Source organism: Lepus europaeus, chromosome 20 (assembly GCF_033115175.1).
Source record: "Lepus europaeus isolate LE1 chromosome 20, mLepTim1.pri, whole genome shotgun sequence".
Classification (NCBI taxonomy): Eukaryota; Metazoa; Chordata; class Mammalia; order Lagomorpha; family Leporidae; genus Lepus; species Lepus europaeus.
In genome coordinates, this window is record NC_084846.1 from 49814065 (window position 1) to 49839670 (window position 25606).

At 44.1% G+C, this 25606-nt stretch overlaps 1 protein-coding gene across 2 annotated transcripts in view; it reads left to right on the plus strand.

Moving 5' to 3' along the window:
• Positions 1-25606, plus strand: part of COL28A1 (collagen type XXVIII alpha 1 chain) — a 204782-nt gene that overhangs the window by 121536 nt on the left and 57640 nt on the right. For both annotated transcript variants that reach the window (XM_062179058.1, XM_062179059.1), the window contains exons 26-27: positions 12965-13033; positions 15355-15423. In XM_062179058.1, coding sequence (XP_062035042.1) covers positions 12965-13033; positions 15355-15423 — 138 coding nt within the window. The remainder of the gene's footprint in view (positions 1-12964; positions 13034-15354; positions 15424-25606) is intronic.

The following is a 25606-nucleotide window of genomic DNA, read 5'->3' on the forward strand; positions in this document are numbered from 1 at the left end:
CCGGAGGAAGTCTGCCCCTCCCTCCCTCACTCCATCCTCCCTCCCTCAATCCTCCCTTCTCTTTCCCCTCCCCCCCTTCCCTTCTCCCTCCCTTTGTCCCTCCTCCCTCTTTCTCCACTCCTAATTTCCTGCCAACAGAACTAGGTATACTACCCAATAGCAGCTCTTTAACCTGTTGAATGCTTGGGGAATAACTGATTACAAACACCTTAAAGAGAAACTGTTTCCTTACAATTGTACCTATTCACATAGTTTTTCTTATGCTTCCAGGTCATTATAGAGAGTAATTGTATGTGCTCAATGCTCAGTTCTTGTCTTGTCAAAGCATTTAGGAATGACAGTGCCCTGATACTGCTCCTGGACAATTGGGCAGGTGCCCTTTTATCTTCTCCTAGGTAGAATGAAAGTCAGATGGGAGATCATGGCGCTCAATACTGTCTCTAAGGGAGATCTTGACATCTGCCCTGTCTCTGTTTCTTGGGAGTAATTGCGAGACCAGGGAGAAGATGTGTCTGAAAGTTCTAGGCAACCTGTACAGCAGAGACAAACCCAAGGTCTTTGCTGCAGGTTCTGGCTTGTTCTGACTCAGAACTAGATCAGATCCTTGAGTAAACCCCAACAGTGTCGCTAAACCACACTGAATTTGGGGACTGAGGTATTCTTTCTTCTTCAAGGCATATTTTTCAAAATGTTACAATGATTAAAAAAAAGAGATATTGAATAGGAAACATCATTATTTTCAACTGTGCATGAAACATTTCTGAAAATGTTTTATGGTAAATATCTCCTTAGGGAAGTAGAAGCTTATTCCTGTGTAAAATAAGGCCTGAAATAAACTCTGTTCGTGTGTTCTGGAATCTGGTGGCCTTCCAGTGGAACCAGATGATCATTTGTTTTTAGAGTAGATTGTTATGATTTTAATCTAAGTGTGTGTTATATCCTGTTAACTTATACTATTACATTGCTGTTTTCCATTTAGCAATAACATTTAGACACAGAGAACATTTGAAAATTTGATCTTTGTGAATATTCTACTGTCAGATTATTTAAGACAGACTTAAACCAGGTACTAAACAGTTTTGTATACCCTTCCAAAAGCCCCTTGTAATTGCTTTTATACGCATTTGAGAGGGAGAGCATTTTAAAAAGATGTTCCTTGAAAAAAATTCAGCTTGCCTGGTTTTTCTTGTAAGAGCCAGCATGTTGCCAGCTGAAGCTCCCCTTGTCTTTGTCAGCCCACACAGGAGGCTGGTGAAGCAGCAGGCCAGAGCTCCCAGTGAGACGTTGGCTGGGACCCCCTCTGCCCGTCGGCCTCCCACTCAGCTGCCTGCAACGTTTCTTTTGTTGCTCGCGTCTCTTTCTCTTGGTGCAAGTTGGGAACATGCATTTCCAGGATAACTCATGCCCTAAAGGTGATGTTCAGGGAGGATGCTGGTCAAAGGGACTTGGATCATCAACTTGAAAGTAAAGAAAATCCCCAAAGGAAACATCCATTTGTAAATAACTTTCACAATCATTTCCCAAAGTCTCTATGTGGACTTTCTTTCTGGAGAAAATGTTTAAACATGCACACACACACACACACTCCCATGAGTGTGCACACACTTAGATACACATAGACAGAAACTGGGGGAGAAAGAGAGACATTTTGAAAAGCTTTTGTCCAGTTAATTTTGTTTGGCAAAGTGGAGGCGAGACTCTCAAAATATGAAAAACTGTCAGTGACAGCAGAAGCCTAAGACCCAAATGTGTGCAAAATTCCTTCCTTCCATTTTGAGTTAAGATGACAAACTGTAGGTATGTGGTAGTGAGGCTGTTTAGACGTATATACCTTGGTATGTTTTTCATTTAAACTCTATGTAGTCACCTTAAAATCTTGGCCTTAAGGCATTAAGTTGCAAAGCAAATGTATTCTGAAATGAGGAAACCATTAAAGTTGACAATTAATTTATGATGGATTTTTCTGATATTTAGTTAAGGTCACATGTGTTTAGCATATGAGACAGACATTAGAATCAAAGCTTCTGTGTTCCAAACATATCAAAGCAGTTCTTGACAGCTCTCCCCTTGTAATGCTCTGGCTTTTTCTCAAGTGCAAGAATTCCATATAACATCGCTGGCTAGTATTTTTCTATCTTTGATGACTTTGAATTTAATTCAAATTTTGGCAAGATCTTTTGAGATGTTTCCAGTATTCTTTCTTTAAAAAAAGGGAAGAAAAACCCTTAAGGGACATAATAGATATGTGGAGATTTCAAACAGTTCATGGAAAAATGGAACTAAGAGATAAGTTTATTTTGGTGCAAAAAAAAATGAAAATCTACGCATAGTTTTCCATAATTGGCAATTTCCATCAACTTTTTGAGGACACAAATTATAGCTTTATAATCTGTTTTTTTTGAACCATGGTGGGAAGAGGAATGGCCAGTTTGGTCTTTTGCTAAGTGGGAAATAACTCATCCAGTGTCATTACTCCTGGCTCAGTGATGGGAAGGGAAGGCAAGCCCAAAGCCCCTGCCTGTAACTCCCAGCATTTCTTCACTAAGACTGGGAGGACGCCTTGTAATGTGAGGACGATCGTGCTATAAAATCTTGTCATCCTTTGAGAAGCTGCAGATAACTCTTGCGCCTACATTTTCATTCCTAAAAGCTTATGAAGCTCAAGAACTGGTAGCCTGCTGTCCCAGCGTCTGAGTTGGTTCTGGCCTTGCAGAAGAGACACACAAGGGGTGTCTCTCCTGCGCTCCACAAGGGCAGGTCCATCCTGCCTGGAGCCTCTCTTAGCTCTTCCAGCCCCTTCAGTGTGTTGGTTCATCACGGGGAGAGCCACGGCCCTCCCCAAGCCTTCTGATAATGGGACTTGCTCCATTCATTGCATAGGGGAAGCTTAATCAGGATTTGGAGTTCTTCAAAGCCTCCAAGGTTGAAATAAAGTGTTTGGGCAAGAAAGACATTAGATTCTTGTTGTAAATATTACTTAACTGCTTCCAGAATACAATGGCCTCACAAGAAATCAAGGACCAGAAAATTTGAACAATTTGCCTTGTTGCAAAATTTTTTTTTTAATGGGGCCAGCGCTGTGGTGCTGCAGGTGGGGCCACTGCCTGCGATGCTGACATCCCATATGGGTGCCAGTTCAAGTCCTGGCAGCTCCACTTCTGATCCAGCTCTCTGCCTGGGAAAGCAGTGGAAGATGGCCCAGGTCCTCGGGGCTCTGAACCCACGTGGGAAGATGGGAGGAAGCTCCTGGCTCCTGGCTTCGGATCGGCGCAGCTCCGGCTGTTGCGGCCAATTGGGGAGTGAAACAGCTGATGAAAGACCTCTCTTTCTCTCTCTATGCCTCTCCTTCTCTCTCTGTGTAACTCTGACTTTCAAATACATAAATAAATATTTTAAAAAATTTATTTATGTATTTGAAAGTCAGAATTACAGAGAGGGAGAGACAGAGAGATCCATCTTCCATCTGCTGGTTCACTCCCCAAATGGCTGCAACTGCCCAGAGCTGGGCTGATCCGAAGCCAGAATCTAGGAGCTTCTTCCAGGTTTCCCATGTGGGTGCAGGGGCCCAACCACTTGGACCATCCTCTACTGCTTTCCCAGGCCATAGCAGAGAGCTGGATCAGAGGAGGAGCAGGCGGGACTCGAACTGGCACCCATATGGGATGCTGGCACCACAGGTGGAGGCTTAGCCTATTATGCCACAGCGCCAGCCCCAGTATGAACATTTTTGATCCCATATTTGTTTTATATATGAGAGGGAGACTATGAATATGGATGAAAGAATGAAACAGTAAATGGATGAATAAATCGGAGCAGCAAGAATGACTTACTCTCTCTCATTCACGGGTGCTTTGTCTGCAACACATCATTTTGGGTATGGTAGGGTTGTTTCTCTTTCCATTCTAGCTTTTCCACTGTCAAAACTCAAGTTACATCATCCTTAAAAAGAAGCATAAACCAAACCCAGAAGAGTTAAATATTTTTAAACAACTGTAAATGTTTGACTATTGTAAACGCATGCTTTATTTGACAAAAGTGGCCCATAGTCATAAATTAGAATGCAAGTCTCTGTGAAATTCCACCGAGTATCATTATTCCAAAAATGTTCCCAGCCCCTGAATCGCCGCTGTGTTCTCTGCAATGGCTCACATATGTGCGCACCACCAGCAGGCGGGGTAGAACAGAGGGCCGATTCACAGCGACGCCTTAGGAATTCTTGGATTTTTCCAGCAGACATGGACTGAGCAAGGAACTCCATTTTGGACAGCACCCAGCCAGGAGGGCTGGCCTAGGATATGGACTTCTCGATAATGAAGTTAAGAGTCCATGTGTCCAAAATGAACTTGAAACCCATCTTCCCATAACATGATGGCAAAATTGCTGTAGGCTGGACAGTCAGCTCAAAACAGTGCTGATTAAAACCAGAGCCGTATAAAGTTTGAAGGCCAGGTGCTTTGAACTGTATGCTTTAGAAAAACAGGAAAATTTGACAAGATGATTTTGCAAGTTAGTCTTCATTTTAGTTCTGTGTGTAAGCTCTAAAAGCAACTAGACCCCAGCCCTCCTTGGGACTTTTAATGCTGCCTTCATCTCTCTACTGTTTTCCTACCATTGTGCTTCTTCCCCAGCCAGACCTAAGACTTTCCCTTCAGGGCTGGAGATACACAGAAAATCCCCACATCACTATCAACACATTGTGATTTTTCTTTGAAGATAAGCATACTTTGTGTGTGTGTGTGTGTGAAGCAGAAAGATGGTGTAGGGGGAGAGAGTGCGAGTGAGCGCTTACTTCTGCTGGTTCAGTCCCCAGATGACCACATGACTGTGGCTGGGTCAGGAAGGAGCCAGAAGCTGGGAACTGAATCTAGATCTCCCACATAGGTGGCGGGGGCCCGAGTATTTGAGCCATCATCTGCCCTCCAGGTTACGCATTAGCAGGAAGCTGGAGATGGAAGTGGAGCCAGGATTAGAACCCAGGCACTTTGATATAGGATGTGAGTATCTCTACCGGCAACATAACTGCTGGGTCAGAACCAGCCCCAACACATTTGTATTTTTAATCATACAGACCAGAGGCTCTTATCTTACGGACTTCTATCAAACTAAGTACAAGAGCCTCCTCCTCTCCCTCTCATGATGATGGTATCAATGTCTCTACATTCAAGGTTTCTAACTCAACTCTGTGAAGAAGCCTCTCTCTCTCTCTCCAGTGAGTTCTTGGCACAGGGCAATGGTTGGCTCATTTTCAATGAATTGATTTTGAGAAAAGGAAGAAATAACAAAAAATCTCCCAAAATCCTAAAGCAAGATTTTAAATTATCAGGGGGCCCTGAGGTATAGCTGTTTTGGAGTGAATATTAAAGTTCTAGGGGTGAAATTGTTTCAAAGAGTTGAAATTTAATATGTTGAAATTTAGATCTGGGAAAATACTTGAAATGTAATAGCAATGTAAGTGTACTTAGTTTACTAAGATTCTCTTAATTATGTTCCCATTGCTATGCTGATGGAATTGGTAGTGGTCATGGTTTCTTTTCACACTGAAGTGTATCAGTGAGAAATGACTGAGGGATGAGCCAATGGCTAGTCAATAATCAATACATTTGTCTATCCATGAGCTTAGCATAGAGCCTCTAAAATGTGCTTTCACATAGTGGCAACCATAAGTGAGGTATAGAAGGGTTAGCAAACCATGACCTATGCTGAATCACCTAATTGATTCCAGAGCAGTGCTTTTGTTGGTGGTAGTTGAAGACTTGGTAGTTACATATATCTTAATTTTACTTAAAAGCCAGAAAAAAAGAAATTTTAAGCAGGTGCTAATAATCACTTTGACTTCTAACTTTATTTTTAAAAAAAAAGATTTTTATTTTATTTCAAAGTTAGAATTATGAAGGTGTGGCATGGAGAGAGAGAGAAAAAAAGAGAAAGAAAGAGAAAGAGAGAGATCCTCATTCGCTGGTTCACTTCCCAGTTAGCTGCAATGGCCAGGGCTGGGCCAGGCTGAAGCCAGGAGCCAGGTGCTTCCTCCAATTCTCTCATGTGGATAGCAGGGGCCCAAGCACTTAGGCCATCCTCCACTGCTTTCCCACGCACATTAGCAGGGAGCTGGATCAGAAGTGGAGCAGTGGGGACACAAACCAGCACCCATATGGGATGTGAGTATTGCAGGCAGTGGCTTTACTCTATGCCACAAGGTCAGCCCCTCCTAACTTTTTTTTTAAAACTCAGTCACTTTTTGGTTCATCATTGAGGATCTTCAGAGTTCCATTCTTCAGAGAATTCTTGGAGGCTGATTCTTTTTATCATGAATTCACTTTGATTTTTATTGTCCCCAAAGTGGTAAAACATAATGTCACTATCAAAACAACCGAGTTACTTCCACAGTTCTCTTCAAAGAATGGTAGGGACATCCTTAGTACAAAAGGAGAGATAGTGATTAAGGTCTTGTTATGTGGATGTGGAGCAGGGGTGGGGGAGAGGAGATAGATCATTTTCCAAATATTACATATGTTTTATAAAATTTGTGAGTGTGATGGGCTTTTCCTTATTACTGGTCCACCTTGAAACCTCTGTCACTTATTAGCTGTGTGACCTCAGCAAGTCATTTAGTCTCTCAGAGTTTTAGCATCTTCATCTGTGATTTCAAATAATAGTGGCCACTTCCCAGGTTATTCTGAGAAATTAATTGAATTACACACAGACATTTTAATGAATTATATATATCTAAATATGTATTAATATATATTAATATTTAAATAACATTTAAATATTATTAGTAGTAGTCATAGCATACATTATTCTGCCAAACCTAGTACCATGTATGATAGATGAAAAGACATATTAAGAGCTTTTTAAGGTTGAGACCAATTTGTGGTGTAGTGGATTAAACTGCCACCTGTAAAAAAATAAAATAAAAAAATAAACTGCCACCTGCACGCCAGCATCCCATACAGTCACTGGTTCAAGTCCCGGATGCTCTACTCTTAATCCAGCTGTCTGCTAATATTCCTGAGAAAGCAGAGGGTGGCCCAAGTACTTGGTTCCTTGCACACACGTGGAAGACCTGAATGGAGTTCCAGGTCTACTTCAGCCTGACCTAGTCCTGGCCGTTATAGCCATTGGGGAATGAGCTAGTGGATGAAAGATCTGTTTCTCTCTTCCCTTCTCTCTCCCTCCCTCCTTTCCTCCTTCTCTGTAACTCTGCCTTTCACATAAATAAATAAGTCTTTAAAAATTTTATGTAGGCAGAGAAATGGATAAGTGCTTAAGGAGTTGGAAATGCTAACTACCCTGATTTGATTATTATATTGAATTATCACACTGTATCCCATAAATATGCCAATGAAAAGTATGCGTTTGGGTAGCAGATCTGGAATTAGACCAAGGAAAACATTGTGGTGAACCACAAAACTGAGGAATGGCAGTGGGAGGAAGAGGGGAAGGGAGGCTTCAGGCAGCTGGGTTCTTGTACAGGTGTGGGTTCTGTGGCCCTCGTGGAGTCTAACTTGAGTTTCTGCCACCTAGGATGTCGTCTTTTCTGCTTGAGAGGGTGTGATTGACAGCGTGGGGGAAGGAAATTCACAGCCGCACAGTCGTGATCTGGGCATGAAAAGGCAGCTGGAGGGAAGTCTACGAAGTTGCCACTTGCGTTAGTCCCAGGCAACATCGAAATGGGAGGCAGATTCTGGAGTCATGCGTGGTTAGAATTGCTTCAGGCTGCAAGTTTTGACAAGTCAAGGGTCCTCTCTCTTCAGTTTCCTTATCTATAAAACGGAGTGAGCTGATGTTGATAGGATTGGGTAAGAAAATGAAGTGTACCTGCTCTATAATAGAGTTAATAAATGCTGGTTATTATTTATCATAATTGTGTTAATATTAGCCAAAGCAATGATTTACTACTGAGAAAATGAATGTGATAATATGGGTGCCCTTTTTCTTTCTTCTTTTGTTGAAAAAGTGACAGCTTCAACGTGTGATTACTAGGACCATCATAAGATGTTTCTAAAGGGTTTAGCATGAGCTGTGCAGCGAAGTTATGGTCTAGGGGAAGCCTTCACTGAGTCACTCACTCACATATTCTGCAGATGATCCTACACTTGGTCATGTCCTATAAAAATGAAAGGAATATTTGCCAGCTGGAGTCACTTGTGGGCCAAGAGGAAGCAGGAGACCCACGAAACAGTTATTTATTTTGGAGGTGGAGGCGGATAAGAGTAGGGCTAAGGCTCTGGTTTTATGAAATTGATGGGAAATAGTGTTTACTCTGTGGTCGGTTCATAGCTCTTGATACAAGGGCTCCCCCTGCAGGTTTCAGCAACTGTAAGATGTTATGTGGGAAGCTAAGCCCAGCCATGTGAGAAATGTTCTAATGTCCTTCATTTGTGAATGTCACTCCATCCACTGACTGTAAGCTTTAGCATTTAACACATATCTTAACTACTGATGATGTGCTGTGGGGTAGCCAAACCGGACTTGCCCACTGCCCTGTTGCTTACATTCACCAGGTGTAGTGGCCTAACAGGGGCACATGGCCTGTGGAACAAAAATCACACATTTGGAAAGATCCCATGATGGTGGGGAGGTAGTGTGTCAATGTATTTGCAGCTCATTTGGTGCCTGATAGCTCCCTACTTGGGAAGTATTGTGTGTGTAGGCCTATGGTGTTGGCCAAATCTACCATCTAAAGGGTAAGGTAAGACTTGATTAAATGTCTGAGATTCATAAAAAAATAGGTATATATCAGGTTATATTCTCGTAGGCTGAAAGACATAAAAGATTTTTCTGATAGATAAAACATAGCTGTATATCCATGATTTTATGGAAAGGATGGACAACCTATGAGAAGGAAATATTGAAATACTGATGCTGTGGGGGTCACACAATGGAAGCTCCTTGGCTGAGGCTCCAGGGCAGAAAGAATAACAAGTTGCCCACAATGTCAGACCATGGCTAACACTGGGCATTGACAAGGCTGGCCTCAAGTCAACTCACTTCTTTCAGCTTTTTCCCATCTGGAGTATGTGTGTGTGTGTGTATGTGTGAATTTGATTAATACTAATTGAAAAGGAACTTCTTAACTAAAATCATGAATTGAGAGTGTCAACTTCTTTCTTAAAAGAGACCCTACTTTATTTTTAAAAAAAAACTTATTTTCCTTAATTTAAAAAAACTCACGTGACATTTGTGGCATACCAAGATCACATGAAGCAGATGTGAGTTCTCATGATGTTGAATCCACCTGTGTGCTCTTTGCCCATTTTTAAAACCTTTTAAATCATGTATTAGGTTTCTTTAAAAGATTGATTATTTATTTGAAAGTCAGAGTTACACAGAGAGAGAAGGAGAGGCAGAGAGAGAGAAATAGAATCTTCCAATCATTGGTTCACTCCCCAGGATGGCCGCAATGGCCAGAGCTACGCCAATCTGAAGCCAGGAGCCAGGAGCTTCTTCCAGGTCTCCCACATGGGTACAGGAGCCCAAGGACTTGGGCCATCTTCTACTGCTTTCCCAGGCCATAGCAGAGAGCTGGATCAGAAGTGGAGCAGCTGGGACTTGAACCAATTCCCATATGGGATGCTGGCACTGCAAGTGGCGGCTTTACCCACTACGCCACAGCGCCAGCCCCTAAATCATGTATTATCAATATCAGTGAACATTACAGTGGCGCTTCCTCACATTCATTGGTGAGACTTTTGTTGTGTATTATTCCTGGGTTTTTAAGAATGTTATTGAAAATATTTTGTGAAAAGTATTAAGCATATACAAAAGTAGGAAGACTAGTGGTATGAGCTCTCATTTACTTATAATTCTTTAGCAACTCGTAAATCTTTTGTTGTCTGTATTCCTCATTCCTCTTCTTACTGCTTTTTTCTGAAGCAATTTTCAGACATCACAGAAATAAAACTTTAATACTCATGTCTCAAATGCAATAACTCTTTTAAAAACAAAATTGTGGTATATTATCAAATCTGAAAAATATTAACAACAATGTCTTACTATTGCAGATATCCAGCATTCAAATTTTCCAGCTTGTGTCATAAATTTGTTACAGTTGGTTTGCTTGGATTGGGAGCCAAATGTTGTTCCTGTGTTGTATTTGATTATCTCTGAAATCTTTCTGAATCACAGTGACTTCTCTCTTGTTTCCCTTGTACTTTTTTGTGGATGTATTGTACTTGGGGATTTTTTTTTTTTAAATTTTTGGCTTATTGATTTGATAGGGAAAGGTGGAGATAGAGAGCAAGAGAGTGTCCCCATCCACCATTAACCCCCAGTTGCCCACAGTGGCTGAGAACCAAGAAGCCAGTCCAGGTCTCCCACATGGGTGGCAGGAACCTAATGACTGCTGCCTTCCAGGGTCTGCAATAGCAGGAAGCTGGACTCTGGAGCTGGAGCCAGAGGTCAACCCAGGTGCTCTGATATGGAGCATGGGTGTGCTAACTGGTGTCTAAACTGCTAGGCCCAAGGCCGGTTCTGTACTTTGATCGTATAGTTTAGTGCTGTTTAATGTACTTCTCCATCATCTACTTTTGTAAACTGGGAGATCTAGAGATCTGTTCAGATCCAGGTCCAGTTTCCTTGACCAGAAGATTCTCAGGTGGGGTTGTGCATTCCTCAGACATCACAGTGAGAGGCGCAAGGTGGTGGGCCACATCCTTTCCAACCTCATCAGGGAAGAACAGAGGTGAACAGAAACCTGAGCAATGAAGCCGTCATATCTGGGATGGCCTTGGAGTAGGCAGGAAAAGCAAACAATTATAAATTGTTGATAAAACATTAAACAATTCTTGGTGCCAAGAATTGCACCCGCATGGGAGACCCGGAAGAAGCTTCTGACTCCTGACTTCAGATCGGCTCAGCTCCAGCTATTGTGGCCATCTGGAGAGTGAACCGGCAGATGGAAGAATCTCTCTCTCTCTCTGCCTCTCTATAACTCTGCCTTTCAAATAAATAAATAAATATTTTTTTTAAAAAAGAATTCATTTAGTATTAAATATAGTTTAAAAGTTTTACTCATTTTTGTAGTTTTACCTAGAAGTCCAAAAATCATGGAAGATATAGATTCAAAACTTGGCTCTGGGGTTTGGTGTTGTGGTACAGTGGGTTAAGCCACCACCTGCAATACTAGCATCCCACATGGGTACCTGTTCAAGTCCTGGCTGCTCCACTTCTAATCCAGCTACCTGCTAATGGCCTGAGGAGAGCAGCAGAAGATGGCCCAAGTTCTTGAGCCCCTGTATCCAAGTGGGAGACCCAGATGAAATTCCTGGCTTCAGCCTGGTCTAGCCCTGGCCACAGCAGCCATCTGGGGAGTGAACTGGTGGATAGAAGATTTCTGTCTCTCTCTCTTTCTGTAACTGTGTCTTTCAGATAAATAAATCAATCTTAAAAAAGAAACCCAGCTCTGTTTTATTATTGTATAACTTTATTGAGGCATATTTTTTATATTGTAGGGGTCACCTATTTCAAATAGACTACTTAATGTTTTTTGAGTAAATTTGTCCAGCTCTATGGCCATTACTTTAAATCAGTTATTTTCACCCCTCCAGTGAGATTCCCCCTGCTCATTTGTAGTTAATCTGTGTTCCGGTCTCTGGCCCCAGCAGCCACTACTCTATTTTCTCTCTGTGTAGATTTAGCTTGTCTGAACATCTCATCTGAATGGAGTCATAAAACATCTGGCTGCCTTCATTGTTTCTGAGGTTCCTCTAGGTTGTGGCATGTATCTAGTTTCTGCCTTCTTAATGCTGACTGTACCACATTCTGTCTCTGTTCACCGGCTGATGGGTATTAGACTATTTCCCGTTTGGGGTTATTATGAATAAGACTGTTAAGGACATTGCTATGCAAGATGCTGTGTTGACATATGTTTTTATTTTCCTTGGATATGTGCCTAGTAGTGAAATTGCTGGATCATGTTGCAAATTTATGTTGAACTTTTAGAGGAACCATGGAACTGTTTTCCAAAGGGCCTGCCCCAGCCATGATGAAGGTTCTTGTTTTACCACATCCGCTTAGCTCTGCCTCTTACTAGCCCTGCAGGCTTGGGCAAACTTCAGTTTCCTCTGTAATAAAATGGTGGGCAGGGATCTGCTGTTTACCAAGTGCCTACTCAGCGTTAGACGACGTGATAGGAGTGCTCATTCCCTTTGTCCCACTTCATTTCTTGTCTGTGAAGTGTGTATCTATTTTTTACATATTGTGATGATTTTGCTGAAGTTCAGGGAAGTTAGATAAACTAGTCCTCGTTGTAGCACTGCGGGATTATTGTGAATGCTGAATTATGCCAAACAACTTACATGAGCATGCTAAGCAAGGACTGGGGCATACAGAAGGTGGCTAACAAAGAGATTCTTCTTCCTCTGGCCAGTTTTAATCATTAGCATCTTTTCAGTTTTTATTTATTTGCTTCTTGCCATCATTAGCGTTGGGTTCCACCACTGTTCTGTTGCTGGTGCCTGCTATGAGACTGCCATGCTTTGGAGAAATGGAAAAGTCCTTACAGCATCTACCCTGAGCTCAACTACTGTAGTGGCAGAAATATCAAGGGTCAGTCCCTGATTCAAATAGCATCAGCATGTTGCATAAAACTATAGAAGCAACTAGTTCAGGATGTAGTTATAGCTGTTAATGGTTATTCTAATTCTCTTCTTTTGTACTCTGTTCACAATAGTGGTAGTTACTCTTCTTAATTCTAGAGAAAGGAGTTCTGAAAAATGTATACAATGTATAGGTTCATGTCACAAGAAATTAGGTAAGTTGATTTGAAATGGACCCATACCAGTTGGTTTGAAACAGGCACAAATGGCAATTAAAAATTCCACATCCACAGAGAATAAATTTCAGAGTCAAATTCAAGAGATTTCAAACTTCAAATACATTTTTGAGAATATGTTTGAATGTGAAATACACAACAGAAAGTTTTTCAAAAATCAGTAAATTGTCATTCATTGTGTCTTTTCAGGGAGAGCCTGGGGTCAGAGGCCCTCCCGGCCCCTCAGGGCCTCGGGGCATAGGAATCCAAGGGCCAAAGGTGAGTCAACTGTTCTGTGCTCTGTGAGGGTCCGAGAGCATCTCTAACAACCAGATCAACAGTCACTTTATAGGAAGTGTTCACTCGGGTGCTGACTTGTGTTGTATTATTATTATTGGTGAAGGGTCTTATTTTTCCATATCGTGTGAACGTTCAATAAAATAGAACATTTATGTTGATTAAGCCATTTGCTTACCCCAAAGAAATTAGAAAGACAGCTTCTGTTACGCAGGTGCAGAGTACCCAGAGTATTTCCTGGAGGCTGTGCATCATCAGATGACGCGTCTTCACTTTGACTGGAAGGGCTGTAGGTGCCTTTTACCAGGTCCCTAGCTGAAGCGCCTGTGTGCACGATGCTGCACCACCTGGTCAGGGCTTGGTCCGAGGGTCTGATTTCTTGTCCTTGTAGAAGGTGAAGAGGAGCTGCTTTGCCCCTGTGCCCTCATGTCAATGTCTGCTCCTCTGTCTGCCCCAGCGTGGTGATGTTTTTCATCCATGTATTCTTTTAATCCAGTGCTTCTCACTGAGGGAGCTTTTGTCCTCCCCTCCCTGTCCTGGGGGAACACCTGGCAATGCGCTGAGACCTTTTTGACTGTCACAAGTGGGCATACTACTGGCATCTAGTGGGTGGAGGAGCCTGGGAATACTGCCAATCATCTTGCAGTGTGCAGGACAGCCCCCGTAACAAAGAATTATCCAGGTCAAAGTGTCGCTAGTGCTGTTTGAGATGCCTGCTCTCATGGTTCACTTACTTGTGCAACAGTTTCTTTAATTTATCCAAAAAGTGAGGTTAAAGAACTATCTGGCCTATTCGTGGGGAGAACAGTTGTCCATGAGCCATCCATCACAAATTCAAATTTCAAACGGTACATTCACACCCAGAATGCTCAGAGATGAATTAGAATCCCATCCTCCGAGAGAAGAGGGAAAAGGCTTCATGAACCAAAGCTTTTACGGAGAACCCCAGAATTACCAAGATTTTTAGTTTATCTGTTTTTCTGGTTTTTTTTTTTTTTTTTTTTTTTTTTTGGTCCATCAACTCCACTTTGGCAGTAGATGATTTTTGAGCCTTAGAGTTCACTCTGGATGAAGCTCTCTCCAAGATGTCAGTAGTCAGTAGGACTGGGTGATGGGATGGGTCTGTTTTTCTTCAGTGTCATTTCATGTCTGTTTTTGAAATGTCTTTGCAATGAGCAAGCATTTTTCTTACAATTAGAAAAAAAAAAACAGTGCTTTTTTTCATACTGGAAAGAAACAGACTGACTTATAGAGTAACTTAGGTTAACCTAGCATTCCTCAAAGTTTTTTTTGTATCCAATGTTAATTTAGGAACTTCTGGGATATACAGAAATAAACCAATTTCTCTATTGTGGGGTTTCTTAGAGCCTTGACTCTATGAATGTGTGAGGGAGGCACATACCATGTTCTAATTTTACTGCACTACAGAACTCTTTCCTCAAGATACAGGAGGTCCCCTAGGAGCACAGACTAAAAACCTCCGTGCTTGCTTGTGGTTTCATCTAGATATTTCCTAAGAAATTCTGACACCTGGAGTGGGCATTTGCCCCCTCAGTTGAGATGCCTGCATCCGTATTGAAGTACTTGGACTTGAAGTATTCCAGCCCCTGCTTCAAGCTTCCTGCTAATGCATGCTGGGGGGGCGGTGGTGATGTGCAAGGACTCAGGGCCCGGCCACCCACGTGGGAGACCAGGGTTGAGCTCCGGGCTCCCACTTTGGCTGTCTGGTTGTTGCAGGCATTTGCAGAGTGAACCAGCAAGGGGGAGCTCTCTCTGTCTCTCTTGTGTGTGCACGCGTGTATGTGTGTGTGTGTGTGTGTGTCTTTCTCTTTCTCTCTATGTATCTCATAAATGATAAAATTTTTAAAAATCTAACATGAATCCACACTAATAACCACTGACTCTTCAGCTCCAGGTCCCAGTGAATTGCCGCTCTGTCTTGAAATGCAGCAAGACTCAAAGGCCGCGTAGGATCCTGTGCCGGTGTTGTCAGACTTGGCGCAGGGCGGCCCTGCTGTCCTAGGCTTTGTGATGGAGCGGAGAAAACCAAATGGAGGACACACTGTGTGTCTCCTCCTGCTTAGGCCCAGCAGCGCTGCCTTACCTCTTTCTTCATATTTGGATTATATATAAGATTTTGTTTGCAGCTGATTTTATGGCTTAAAATATTTACAAAAACACTGCTTTGAATGGAATACGAGCTAGCTAAAGGGCAGCTGGGTGCTCATCAGACTGGGGGGTAGCAGTGATCCTTAGCATTTGTGCCTCCCTCTTCTTACTCTTTGTCTCCCCACATCTTCCAGGGTGACATTGGGCAGAAAGGCTTGCCTGGTCCCCCAGGACCCCCTGGCTATGGATCCCAAGGAATTAAAGTAAGTGAATATCATTGTGATGGAGTCACCTCCCGACTCCCTGGAGTGAGGAGGAGAAGGGTAAATCATGGCAAATGTGGCTTTTATGAGCTGGGTCTAATGTGAGCCTCGCAGTTAAAAAGGCAGTCGGTGTTCAGGAACATCATCAGGGTGTGAGCACGTCTAAGTGCAGTAGTTTCACGAATGCTGACATCACACAAGCTGGGGGCGAATTGCACTCGTCCATGCTTTGCTGTTCTCCCTGAGTTCCAAACCGAGTAGGGGATGTACGTCTGCTGCCTGCTCTTCCGATGGTACCTTCCTCACCGGTAGCTTCCATTCATAGCCCCAGGCTTCCCAGTCTTAGCTCATGATAGAGTCAGCTGGGGTGTGCTTTCAAATACCCGGAGGATTGGCACAGGACTCTCAGGGGGTGCGGTGTGAGGACACGGCTCTCAGCCCTCCCAGGTGACGGCCCAGGTGCGTCAGGCGAGGAACACTGCTCTGAGCTCTGAGTCGGCGTAGAGGGAATTCACAGCCGTCTGCATTTTGCTTTAGTTCTGCCCGGCAGCCGCAAGGTGGTCTCTCCTATCTCAGTCGACAAAACTTTGGCATCTAAAGATGACTTTGCCATTTCAAATCATTCCCTTTCCTACTTCAAATATGCTGACTGAAAGAAAACAAAACCGGCTCACTTGTCTACCTCCCTCCCTGAAACGGACTATTTATTTTTGCCAAGTTAAGCTTTGAGACTGAGTGACTGATATCTGATAACCGTGGATAATCAACATGGACTCTAAGAAAGTAGCAACATTCAAAGTACACTTTTTGGAGTAGCAGAATTCCTTAGGAGATGTAGGAGCTCAAGGTCAAAAATATAAAAGCCCTTACTCCTGGGTAGAGAGTGAGCTTAGAGTGAAGAGCAAAACTCATAGCATCTGTGTGAAGACTCCAATCTATCACGCAACGTCCAGGGGCTCCCTTGGTAGGGGTTTGCTGTCACAGCGGTTCACCTGCTGGGCTGAGTGTCCAGGCACAGGCCAGGCAGCATGTTGATAAAACAGGAACAAAGGAAAATACAGCAAACCCTGGTTCCTTATAGGCAACATTGCCCTTAAGTTCTGCAGTCCAAGGTGGCAGTGCTCGGCACATGGCTTTGCATACGTTTACTTAAGAAATGAACCTGCGTCAGTGTGCCGGTCTTGTCACCCGCATGAGCTAAGCTCAACACGGGCTGCTAGGTCATTTCCTCCACCTCTTTCAGTCCAGTTTTTCTCCCCTCAGTTATCTGGAAAATACTTCCTCATTCACCCTGTGGTGCCCTGGGTTCCATTTAATTAAGCCTTACCGACTGTGACTCACCTGGCTCCTGGCCCTTTCTTGTGCCCTCAAGGTGATGCCATACGCAAACTCCATCCTGAGTGAAATCAGGTCATGGGGCATGTCCACGCAGGGCAAGTACCAAATTCGGAACTGCCACGTCTTAACAAACGAGATAAGCTCTTCCGTGACTCAGGTCTGCAGCCATCAGGCACCAGGCTACCTGGTGGGGAACCTTGACTCAGGAAACCACCATGACCTGTGACACTGTGGTGATCCAGCAGACAGAAGAGCAAAAGTGTTCCCCACAGGACTCCAGGCACTCTCACTGCAACGGGGGCTGGTGGGGGTCCCTCATAGTGCTTTGAGATCCTCCTGAGCAGGGATGTTTCATCACTTGCATTCATTTGTGGACATTGTTCCCACGCCTTCTCAAGGCCACGTGGAGCCGTGGAACCTGCTTCTGTGCCCGTGGCTCTCAGTGAGGAGGCTTTGATGGAAGCCATCCTTGCTGGTAACCTTTGCCACTGGGCCCCCGCCTGTGTCCCTGCCTCTCTTTGCCATCCCAACCATGGGGAAAATAAAGGCTGGGGAGGCAGACATGGAAGGGATTTGCCTCTGCACCCACCTGACTTTGTTGCGAAAATAGTGCCTCAGTTAGTCTTTCAACCAACCAACGAAAGCAGGATCTTTGTCAGGGCGATCAGCTAATTTTTTTTAAAGATTTATTTATTTACTTGAAAGTCAGAGTTACACACAGAAAGAAGGAGAGGCAGAGAGAGAGAGGTCTTCCACCAACTGGTTCACTCCCCAGATGGCCACAACTCCCCAAATGGCCAGAGCTGCGCCAATCTGAAGCCAGAAGCCAGGAGCTGCTTCTGGGTCTCCCACGCTGGTGCAGGGCCCAAGGACATGGGCCACCTTCTACTGTTTTCCCAGGCTGTAGCAGAGAGCTAATTTTGTCAAATGGTGAGTGCAAAGCGGTGAACTTAGTCCCCATCTAGTTCATAGGTTGTAAGGTCTTCAGATTCGAGCTCCAGAGAGCGAGGCGGGCTGGCACGATGCAATGAATTGGCTTACAGAGCACTGCGGGGCCCTGCATCAAGAGTTGGTTGGATCTCGATCCTAAGGTCACAGAAGCGCCGTGATCGGGTTCTAAAAGATGCATTCTACTCCTTTATAATGGGGCGGGGGGCATGATTAGAAGAAATGGGGACGTGTAGACTGCCTTTGCCCACGCCCCTTCCCTTTCTCCCCGTGGAAGTGTGTGGCTGTCCGGGAACCCCTTCTCCCTGCCTTTCCTGGGGCTCTGGGACGACCCCGGGTTGCTGCTGTGGCAGTCCTGATCCCACGCAACCCTGGCTGGCGGATCTGCCGGCCAATGTGAAGAAAACTCAACACAGTACTATCGAAGAAGGCATTTACTTAGAGTTTTGAAAGAATTACATGTATAATCGGAAGGAATGGCAATTTGGGAATGCTAATCTAGTTGGAAAAACCAGACTGAACTCCAAAAAAAGAAAAGAAAAAGAAAATTCAGATGGAACAGGGCTTTTAGGAGGTGGGGGGGGGGCAGCTGGCGCAGGTGTCACCAGGGACGGTGACCGACACGGACGGGGCTCTCTGGGCTTGGTTGCTGCGGCTGTCTCTAGGTGGAAGTTCATTGCGCAGTCACAGCTGTGGTTTTAGGATGCTTATGGCTTTTGCAGACGTGGCCAGATTTAGAAGTGCTCACTGCTTTCTGGGTGGCGATGTGCGTGAGTTCCTTCTCAGCGGGGCTCCCTCACTCCAGTTTTGGAAGGTGCTGCTGGGGACTGCGGCTCCCTCTTTGAAGCTGGTTTCCCGAGCCCTTGCTGCCCCCTGCTGCTCCCCTACAGTCCCCCTGTGGCCCTGCTGTCTCTGCAGTGCGCAGGAGCTACCAGTCTGTTAGGCCTCTGTGCTTTGATTGGCTAAGTACATGAGAGGGGATGTGGCTCATCCATCCCTGATGGCCTTGGTCTTTCAAGTTCACAGGACAGGAGGTTCTTATCGGATGCCACCCTTGTGTCTCATTGTGAGCGTCCAGTTCTAACCGCTTCCCTGCGAGCCTAGTTACGTCACCGATGCCAGAGGTTAAGTCAGGCTGGAGAAGAGATCGAGTTGCATCTCGGGGGATTCCTTGATATAACAACAGCTAAGTGAGGCCAGCTCTTACAGAGACCACCAAGAGGGACATAATGAGGTGGTGGACCATCCAGGTGGAAAAGCCAAGGACAGACAGAGATGGGTCTTCCTCTGTCCTTCGTTTCTACTGAGGAGTTGCGCCCACCTCTCTCCCTCCTTGTGCAAGTCAGCTCCCACGTCCTGGTCAGCCCAGACATTCCCCTAGTCGTTTTTCTCTAGACGCAGGAGGTCCTCTAATAAACAGGTTCCTGGTGGTCCTCCTTGATTTCATGGGGTTTCCGAGAAAGCTATGTGGATGGGGCTTTCCTATAACTCTTGCTACTCCCAAACCCTGTATCCACTGAAAGAACCAGTCCCCATGCACTGGCTTCCTTTCTTCCTTGAAGCCTGGACAGGGCTGATGATACTGGGCATGCCATCAGGCTGTGGTGAGGGTTGGGCCATTACAGGGTGGCCATTTTGTTACCGGTGTCAAGAAACAAATAGGGCTAGTGTTGTGGTGTAGCAGGTAAAGCCACTACCTGTGCTGTGGTACCAGCATCCCATATGGGCACCGGTTTGGTCCCAGCTGCTCCACTTCCAATCCAGCTCCCTGCTAATATGCCTGGGAAAGCGGTACACATGCTGGGCCCTTGCTACCCACATGGAAGACCCAGAAGAAGCTCCTGGCTCCTGGCTTCTGATTGGTCCAGCTCTGGCCATTGGGGCCATTTGTGGACTGAACCAACAGCTGGAAGATCTCTCTCTGTCTCTCTATCTCTCTGTAACTCTACTTTTCAAATAAATAAATAAATATTTTTTTAAAAAAGAAAAAAATAGCCTTCATGACATTCAGGGGAAACTAGTGAGCATATCTAATAACAGTCCTAGTGACTCCCAAGGTGACAAATAGTAATAATGGCTGTAATTATGTGGTCACACAGCTACAGATCAGTCTAGACATCTGGCTCCCGTACAAGGGAGGAAAGTTGGTTTCATGACCTCTCCCCTCTTTATTCTGATCCCAGTGGTGTAAATGAAGGAGAATGAGTCTTGGAGCTGCCCAGACCTTGGCCTTGGCCTGAATCTGGGTTGTGATTTTTTCTAGTTGTGTAACCTTGAAAAAATTAGTTTCCAAGTAATCTTAGGCCACTTATCTTTTTTTTTTTTTAAAGATCTTATTTATTTATTTGACATGTAGAGTTACAGAGATAGAGAAGGAGAGACAGAGAGAAAGGTCTTCCATCCAGTGGTTCACTCCCCAAATGGCTGCAATGGCCAGACCTGAGCTGATCTGAGGCCGGGAGCTTCTTCCACATCTCCCACATGGGTACAGGGCCCAAGCAGGTGGGCCATCTTCCACCACTTTCCCAGGCCAGAAGCAGAGCACTGGATCGGAAGAGGAGCAGCCGGAACATGAACCGGTGCCCATATAGGAGGCCAGCACCGCAGGCAGAGGCTTAGCCTGCTGTGCCACAGCTCAAGCTACTCATCTTTAAAATTAGGGATAACAAGGCCCATTTTACAAACTGCTGTTTGTCAAAAGTGTCTAGTCCACAGTTGTGGATACTCAACCTGAGCTTGGGCTTAGGAGACAAGGGATTTGAATCAAGACTTTTCTTTCTGAGGACCATAGCTATGCCCCAGTTTCCACATCTGAGTATTGGCAACAATAACAGTACCGTTTCCTGAAGTTGTTAGGAATAATTGAACTTCAGTGAGATAGTATTGCAATGCATTTAATACATGTGTGGTAAGTGTTTGCAGTTATTCTCATTATTATTCCTTCCTGTTTCCCTTCTCTTTCCTTAGTTCTTGTTGTATTTTTATAGGAATAAGCCCTATAATTTTGACATCCACGTGATTTAATACTTTAAAACATAATATATTGTTTGTGTTACTTAGTGGAGGTCTGGTTTCAGTACCAAATGTGAGTTGTCTGCATTATCTTTTATCTTTTATTTTTTAACAAAGATTTTATTTATTTGAAAGGTGGAGTTACAGACACAGAGAGGGAGAGACACAGAGAAAGGTCTTCCTTCTGCTGGTTCACTTCCCAAAAGGCTGCAACAGCTGGAGCTGAGCCAATCCAAACCCAGGAGCCAGGAGCTTCTTCTAGGTCTCCCACAAGAGTATAGGGGCCCAAGGACCTGGGCCATCTTCCACGACTTTGCCATGCCATAAGCAGAGAGCAGAATTGGAAGAGGAGCAGCTGGGACATGAACCGGCACCCATACAGGATCCTGGAACCGCAGACGGAGGCTTAGCCCACTATGCCACAGTGCTGGCCCCTGCATTATCTTTTAATTCCACATTTCCATGAACTTTCTGAAGCTCCCTCATAGAACCCCAAAGGTGTAAAAAACTCACTAGAATTTTTTGCTCTATAACAGCCCAGGATGGGTGTTCCTTGTTGGTGGGTAGTTTTCTTCCACATGGAATTACAAAGAACCTTGTTTTCCATTGACGATTCCTTCCCTCTGCAGGGCGTCTTTGCTACTTGCACTTAGCATCAGGAGGGAGTGTGCAGGAGGGGCACACCTGCTTCTGCAAGTCTTGACCACTCACTGCATCAGTGAGAAGTAGCTGCAAGGTGCTGCTTAATTGCAAGGAAGGCTGGGAAATGTAGTCTGACTGTGGGCCCAGGAAGAAAACAGCTTGGGCTGGTGAAGAACTGGTAAATATGCCACACTTGATATAGTTTGTTTCTAGCAAAGATGGAGAAATGAACGTTGTTTCTTTGAAGTATACTGGTGCTTTGGGAAGAGAGTCAAAAACTTAGGTGGTTTCCATGGCAGCTTCCAGACTACTCCATCTTTGTCCTGACGCTATGGGGTAGAGCTATCTGGGACTATAAGCACTGTGTTCAGCCCTGTCATTGCGTTCATCCTATCCTAAAAGAACACTTGAAAGGCCTTTGTAGTCGTACTTATTTCAAGCAGCTTCGAGTACCAGTGGATAATTGAGAAGCTACGTGAGTAGATAGGCTAAGTGCCAGCCAAAGAACTGGAGGAGGCATGGGTTCAAAGGACCAGGAAATGCTCACTGGTGTCTATGACAAAGCCAGGGTCAGAGCGGGAGGGACACTGACCATCCGGCTGGAGACCTGTGGTTCCAAGGCGTGTGCACAGAGACGAGGGGCGAGGAGTGGAGGGGGGGGAGGACATCCTAGGAGGGAGCAAAGCTGGCAGAAAAGGCAGGTTTCGAGAGATAAAGAGGGAGAGGAGGCAGCAGTCAGTGTCAGGTGGGGAGTGGCGAAGTGCTGGCGTCTTAGGGGGCTGTTGCCTTTGAAGCCAGCAGGGGTGTGACGGTGGGCGGGTTGCCCCCACTTGCTGGGTCTAACATGGCACCGCTAGACAATGGCTTTTCTCTCTGAAGCACTCTGATCTACGGATTCAGGACAGACCCCGGAAGTTTGTAACATTCTTGGTTCAAAGTCTTCATGTAATGTCATTTCTTAGTAGATCTGTGCTAAAATCACCATGCTTCTGTAAACTCCAAGAGCTCTTTTCATTGAATCAGGCATTTTTGCTACCTCTGGTGTCCATTCACCTGAAAGGCTACAGCTTGGACTGTCAGGATTCTGTAGCAGGGCTCTCACACAGGCCTGCCAGCCTTCTCTTACCTGTGGCCTGATTGCTTTGAAAGCGTTTGCAGAATCCATTTGACTAGATTTGTGGTTAGAATGGACCCATTACAGCATGGAAAATTACACCCTTAAAGGCCACATGGAAATGATTTATTTAGTAATGTAATTGCCTTCAGGGAAAAAAAATGTCGCGGTAGTTTGATGTATACTAAGTTGCAAACACTGCAAAGGGGTTAAGAAGCGTGGACATCAGGATTTTTTAGTCTTCTAAATTCGTAACTGTGCCAGATGATGATATTAAGGGAGTAGCACACACATGTGCACACACACACTAATATTACAGGTTCCTGGTATTCGAATTGAACATTTTCTTTCTTCTCTCGGCTGCAAACAAGCACCAACACAAAAAATTAAAACAAAGCTAACTTTGGTAATAGTACAATCACTGCATTCAATCTGAACACACCTAAGAAATTAAATAGAAATGCTAAGTCATGTAGCTAATAGCATAGCAAGTAGATCCTGTATGTGCTAATACCAGAAACTTTGTTGTTGAGTTAGTGTTTGATACTTATCTTTTATTATAATTTTCAAGTGCACACATGGTTGCTGTACCTGGAGAGTCAAAACCACATGAGAGGTTTCAACTTTTAAAGTTTGGTGCTTTGGGATTACACCTGCCAAAATGACTGTGACAGATTAAGGCTGGGGCTGAACACTGATCCTGCAAAGTCCCACAAGCCCAGTTTAAAACAGAAGGCATCCCTAAGTCTTTACGCCTTTTATTATCTTTAAAATCAAATTGAAAACAATTGCAGGGGTCATACATGAAAGCCGAAAGCGCTGAGTCCACAGTATTCTGTGCACAGGTTACTCCCATCGGGAATTATTTGCATTTATTAAGTGGGGCTGACTCGGAGGCTGCTTTCTTGCTTTCATTTTCTTCCAGGGTTGAGATACTTTGATCCCTTCATGCCAGTTAGGAAAAAGAATGGTTCTTGCTTTTGTAAATTTCTGAATTTGGTATTATGGCAGGGTGCTCTCCTCTCTCAATGTTAAATTTTCCTTTTTTTAAAAAAATGTGTTCTTCATTTTTTATTTGAAAGGCAGAGAGAGACAGAGAACGATTGTCCATCTATTGGTTCACTTTCCAAACGCCTACAACAGCTGGGGCTGGGCCAAGCTGGAGCCAGGAACTCAATCCAGATCTTCCATGTGGGTGGCAGGGACCCCACTTCTTGAGCCTTCATCTCAGGGTGTGACATTAGCAGGAAGCAGGATTGGAAGTGGAGTAGCTGGGACTTGAACAAGGCATGCCAATCTGGGATGTGGGCAACTCAAGTGGTAACTTACCCACGCATGTGCCCCCAAAGTTTCCTTTTTACTTAGCCAATGCTGGGTCAGGAATTGTGGCAACATTGGGTTAAGCTACTACGGAGACACCTGCATTCCATATGGGAGTGCTGGTTTGCATCCCAGCTCCTCAGCTTCTGATCTAGCTCCCTTATAATATGCCTGAAAAGCAGCAGCTGATACTTCAAGTCCTGAGTCCCTGCACCCATGTGGGAGACCTGCAAGGAATTTCTGGCCCCTGGCTTCATTCTGCCAGGTCCTGGCTGTTGTGGTCATTTGGGTAGTGAATCAGTGGACAGAAGATCTTTGTCTCCCTCCCTCCTGCCCCCTCTCCCCTCTCCCCTCTCTTTCAAATAAATAGTTTCCCACATCAGAATTGGTTCTCCATTGGGTGAGGCTTAAGTCACCATTGTTAGCAGCTTTTAATTCTTGCCTGTGTACTGTGAACACTGTTCCCTGCCATGACCAGCAGCTGTCAGATTTCTCTTCATTTCTACACACTCCTTACACTGCTGGGAACCTAAAAGGAAAAACATATTTTGACATCACATTTACTGAAGTAAATACACTACCCTACTTCAAGGTTTTACTATTTTCCATCAATCTGAAAAGTCAAAATGAGTACTGAGTTGGTAGCAAACACATTGTTGATGTCATGTGTTGATATTGAATATTTAAATAAAATTAAATATCACCGAAAGTTAGAAAAATATATGAAGGATTGCAGAATGACAATATACTACATCAAGTCATCATAATAGAAAGTGTATAATTTACAATTATAGTAGGCATGCTGCTGGTTTAAATTGGTCTTTTCCTCCCCCTTTTATTCCTGAATTTCTTCTCTCCCCCTTCCTCCTATCCACCCACTCCTCTGTCTAATATAGAAAATTGTAGATACTATGTATTTATTCTTTCTCATTCTTGAAACAGATGGTGTCCATATAAAACCAAGTCCAGTGAAAGACATGGATAAATTACTCTTGGCTGCCTCTACCATCTTTGTATCCCATGAATTTCACTGCTGAAAACATATAAAAGGAGTATTATCTTTCTCCCATCCATAAATGGTGACTTGGAAGTTAAGATACTAATACAAGGGATCTTTTAAAAAAGTTTATGGAAAATACAAGTAATGACATAACTATGTACAGATTCAATTTTTTTCTCCAAAATGTGCATATCTTTTAATTCCATTTTCCCATAAACTGTTTGGAGCACCCTCTTACAAATATTCCCCTCTTCTCTTTAGCAAGAGAAGAGATTCCTTTTGTACTCATACTTTGAACTCCTGGAGAGAGGTAGGGCCACAGGTGGGAGCTTCAAAGGAATAAAATTATGAGTTTATTATGAAAAAACTGTGCTTGGATTTTGGATTTTCTTTGGCATCAGAATGAATTCATACTTTTAATTCAATTTTCCATGAGCTTTGTGATGCACTCCTGCATCATGTTACTTTGTTCAGGTCTCGTCATCCTATCCAGTAGGTTCTGGGAAGCTGAAGTACAGAGATGAGGATATGCTGGGGTCACCCAGAGCCGCCCTTGTCCATGGCCTCCCACAGAAAACTGAGTTGGTAGGAATCCTCTGAGGGCCGATTTCAGAGGGAAGGAGCTGATCCACTTGGCCCTTTCACAGGTAAACGTCAATGGGAATGTGAATTTGCATCTTGAAACTAAAAGTTGACACTTCAAGATGTGAGTTCCTTGCAGGCCGAAGAATTAAAAAGCATTTAGTTTTCCTAAGTGCAGTTCTGTGAAAATCTAAGGGCAGGAGTTAGGAGTTAAGTCCAGAAGCCAA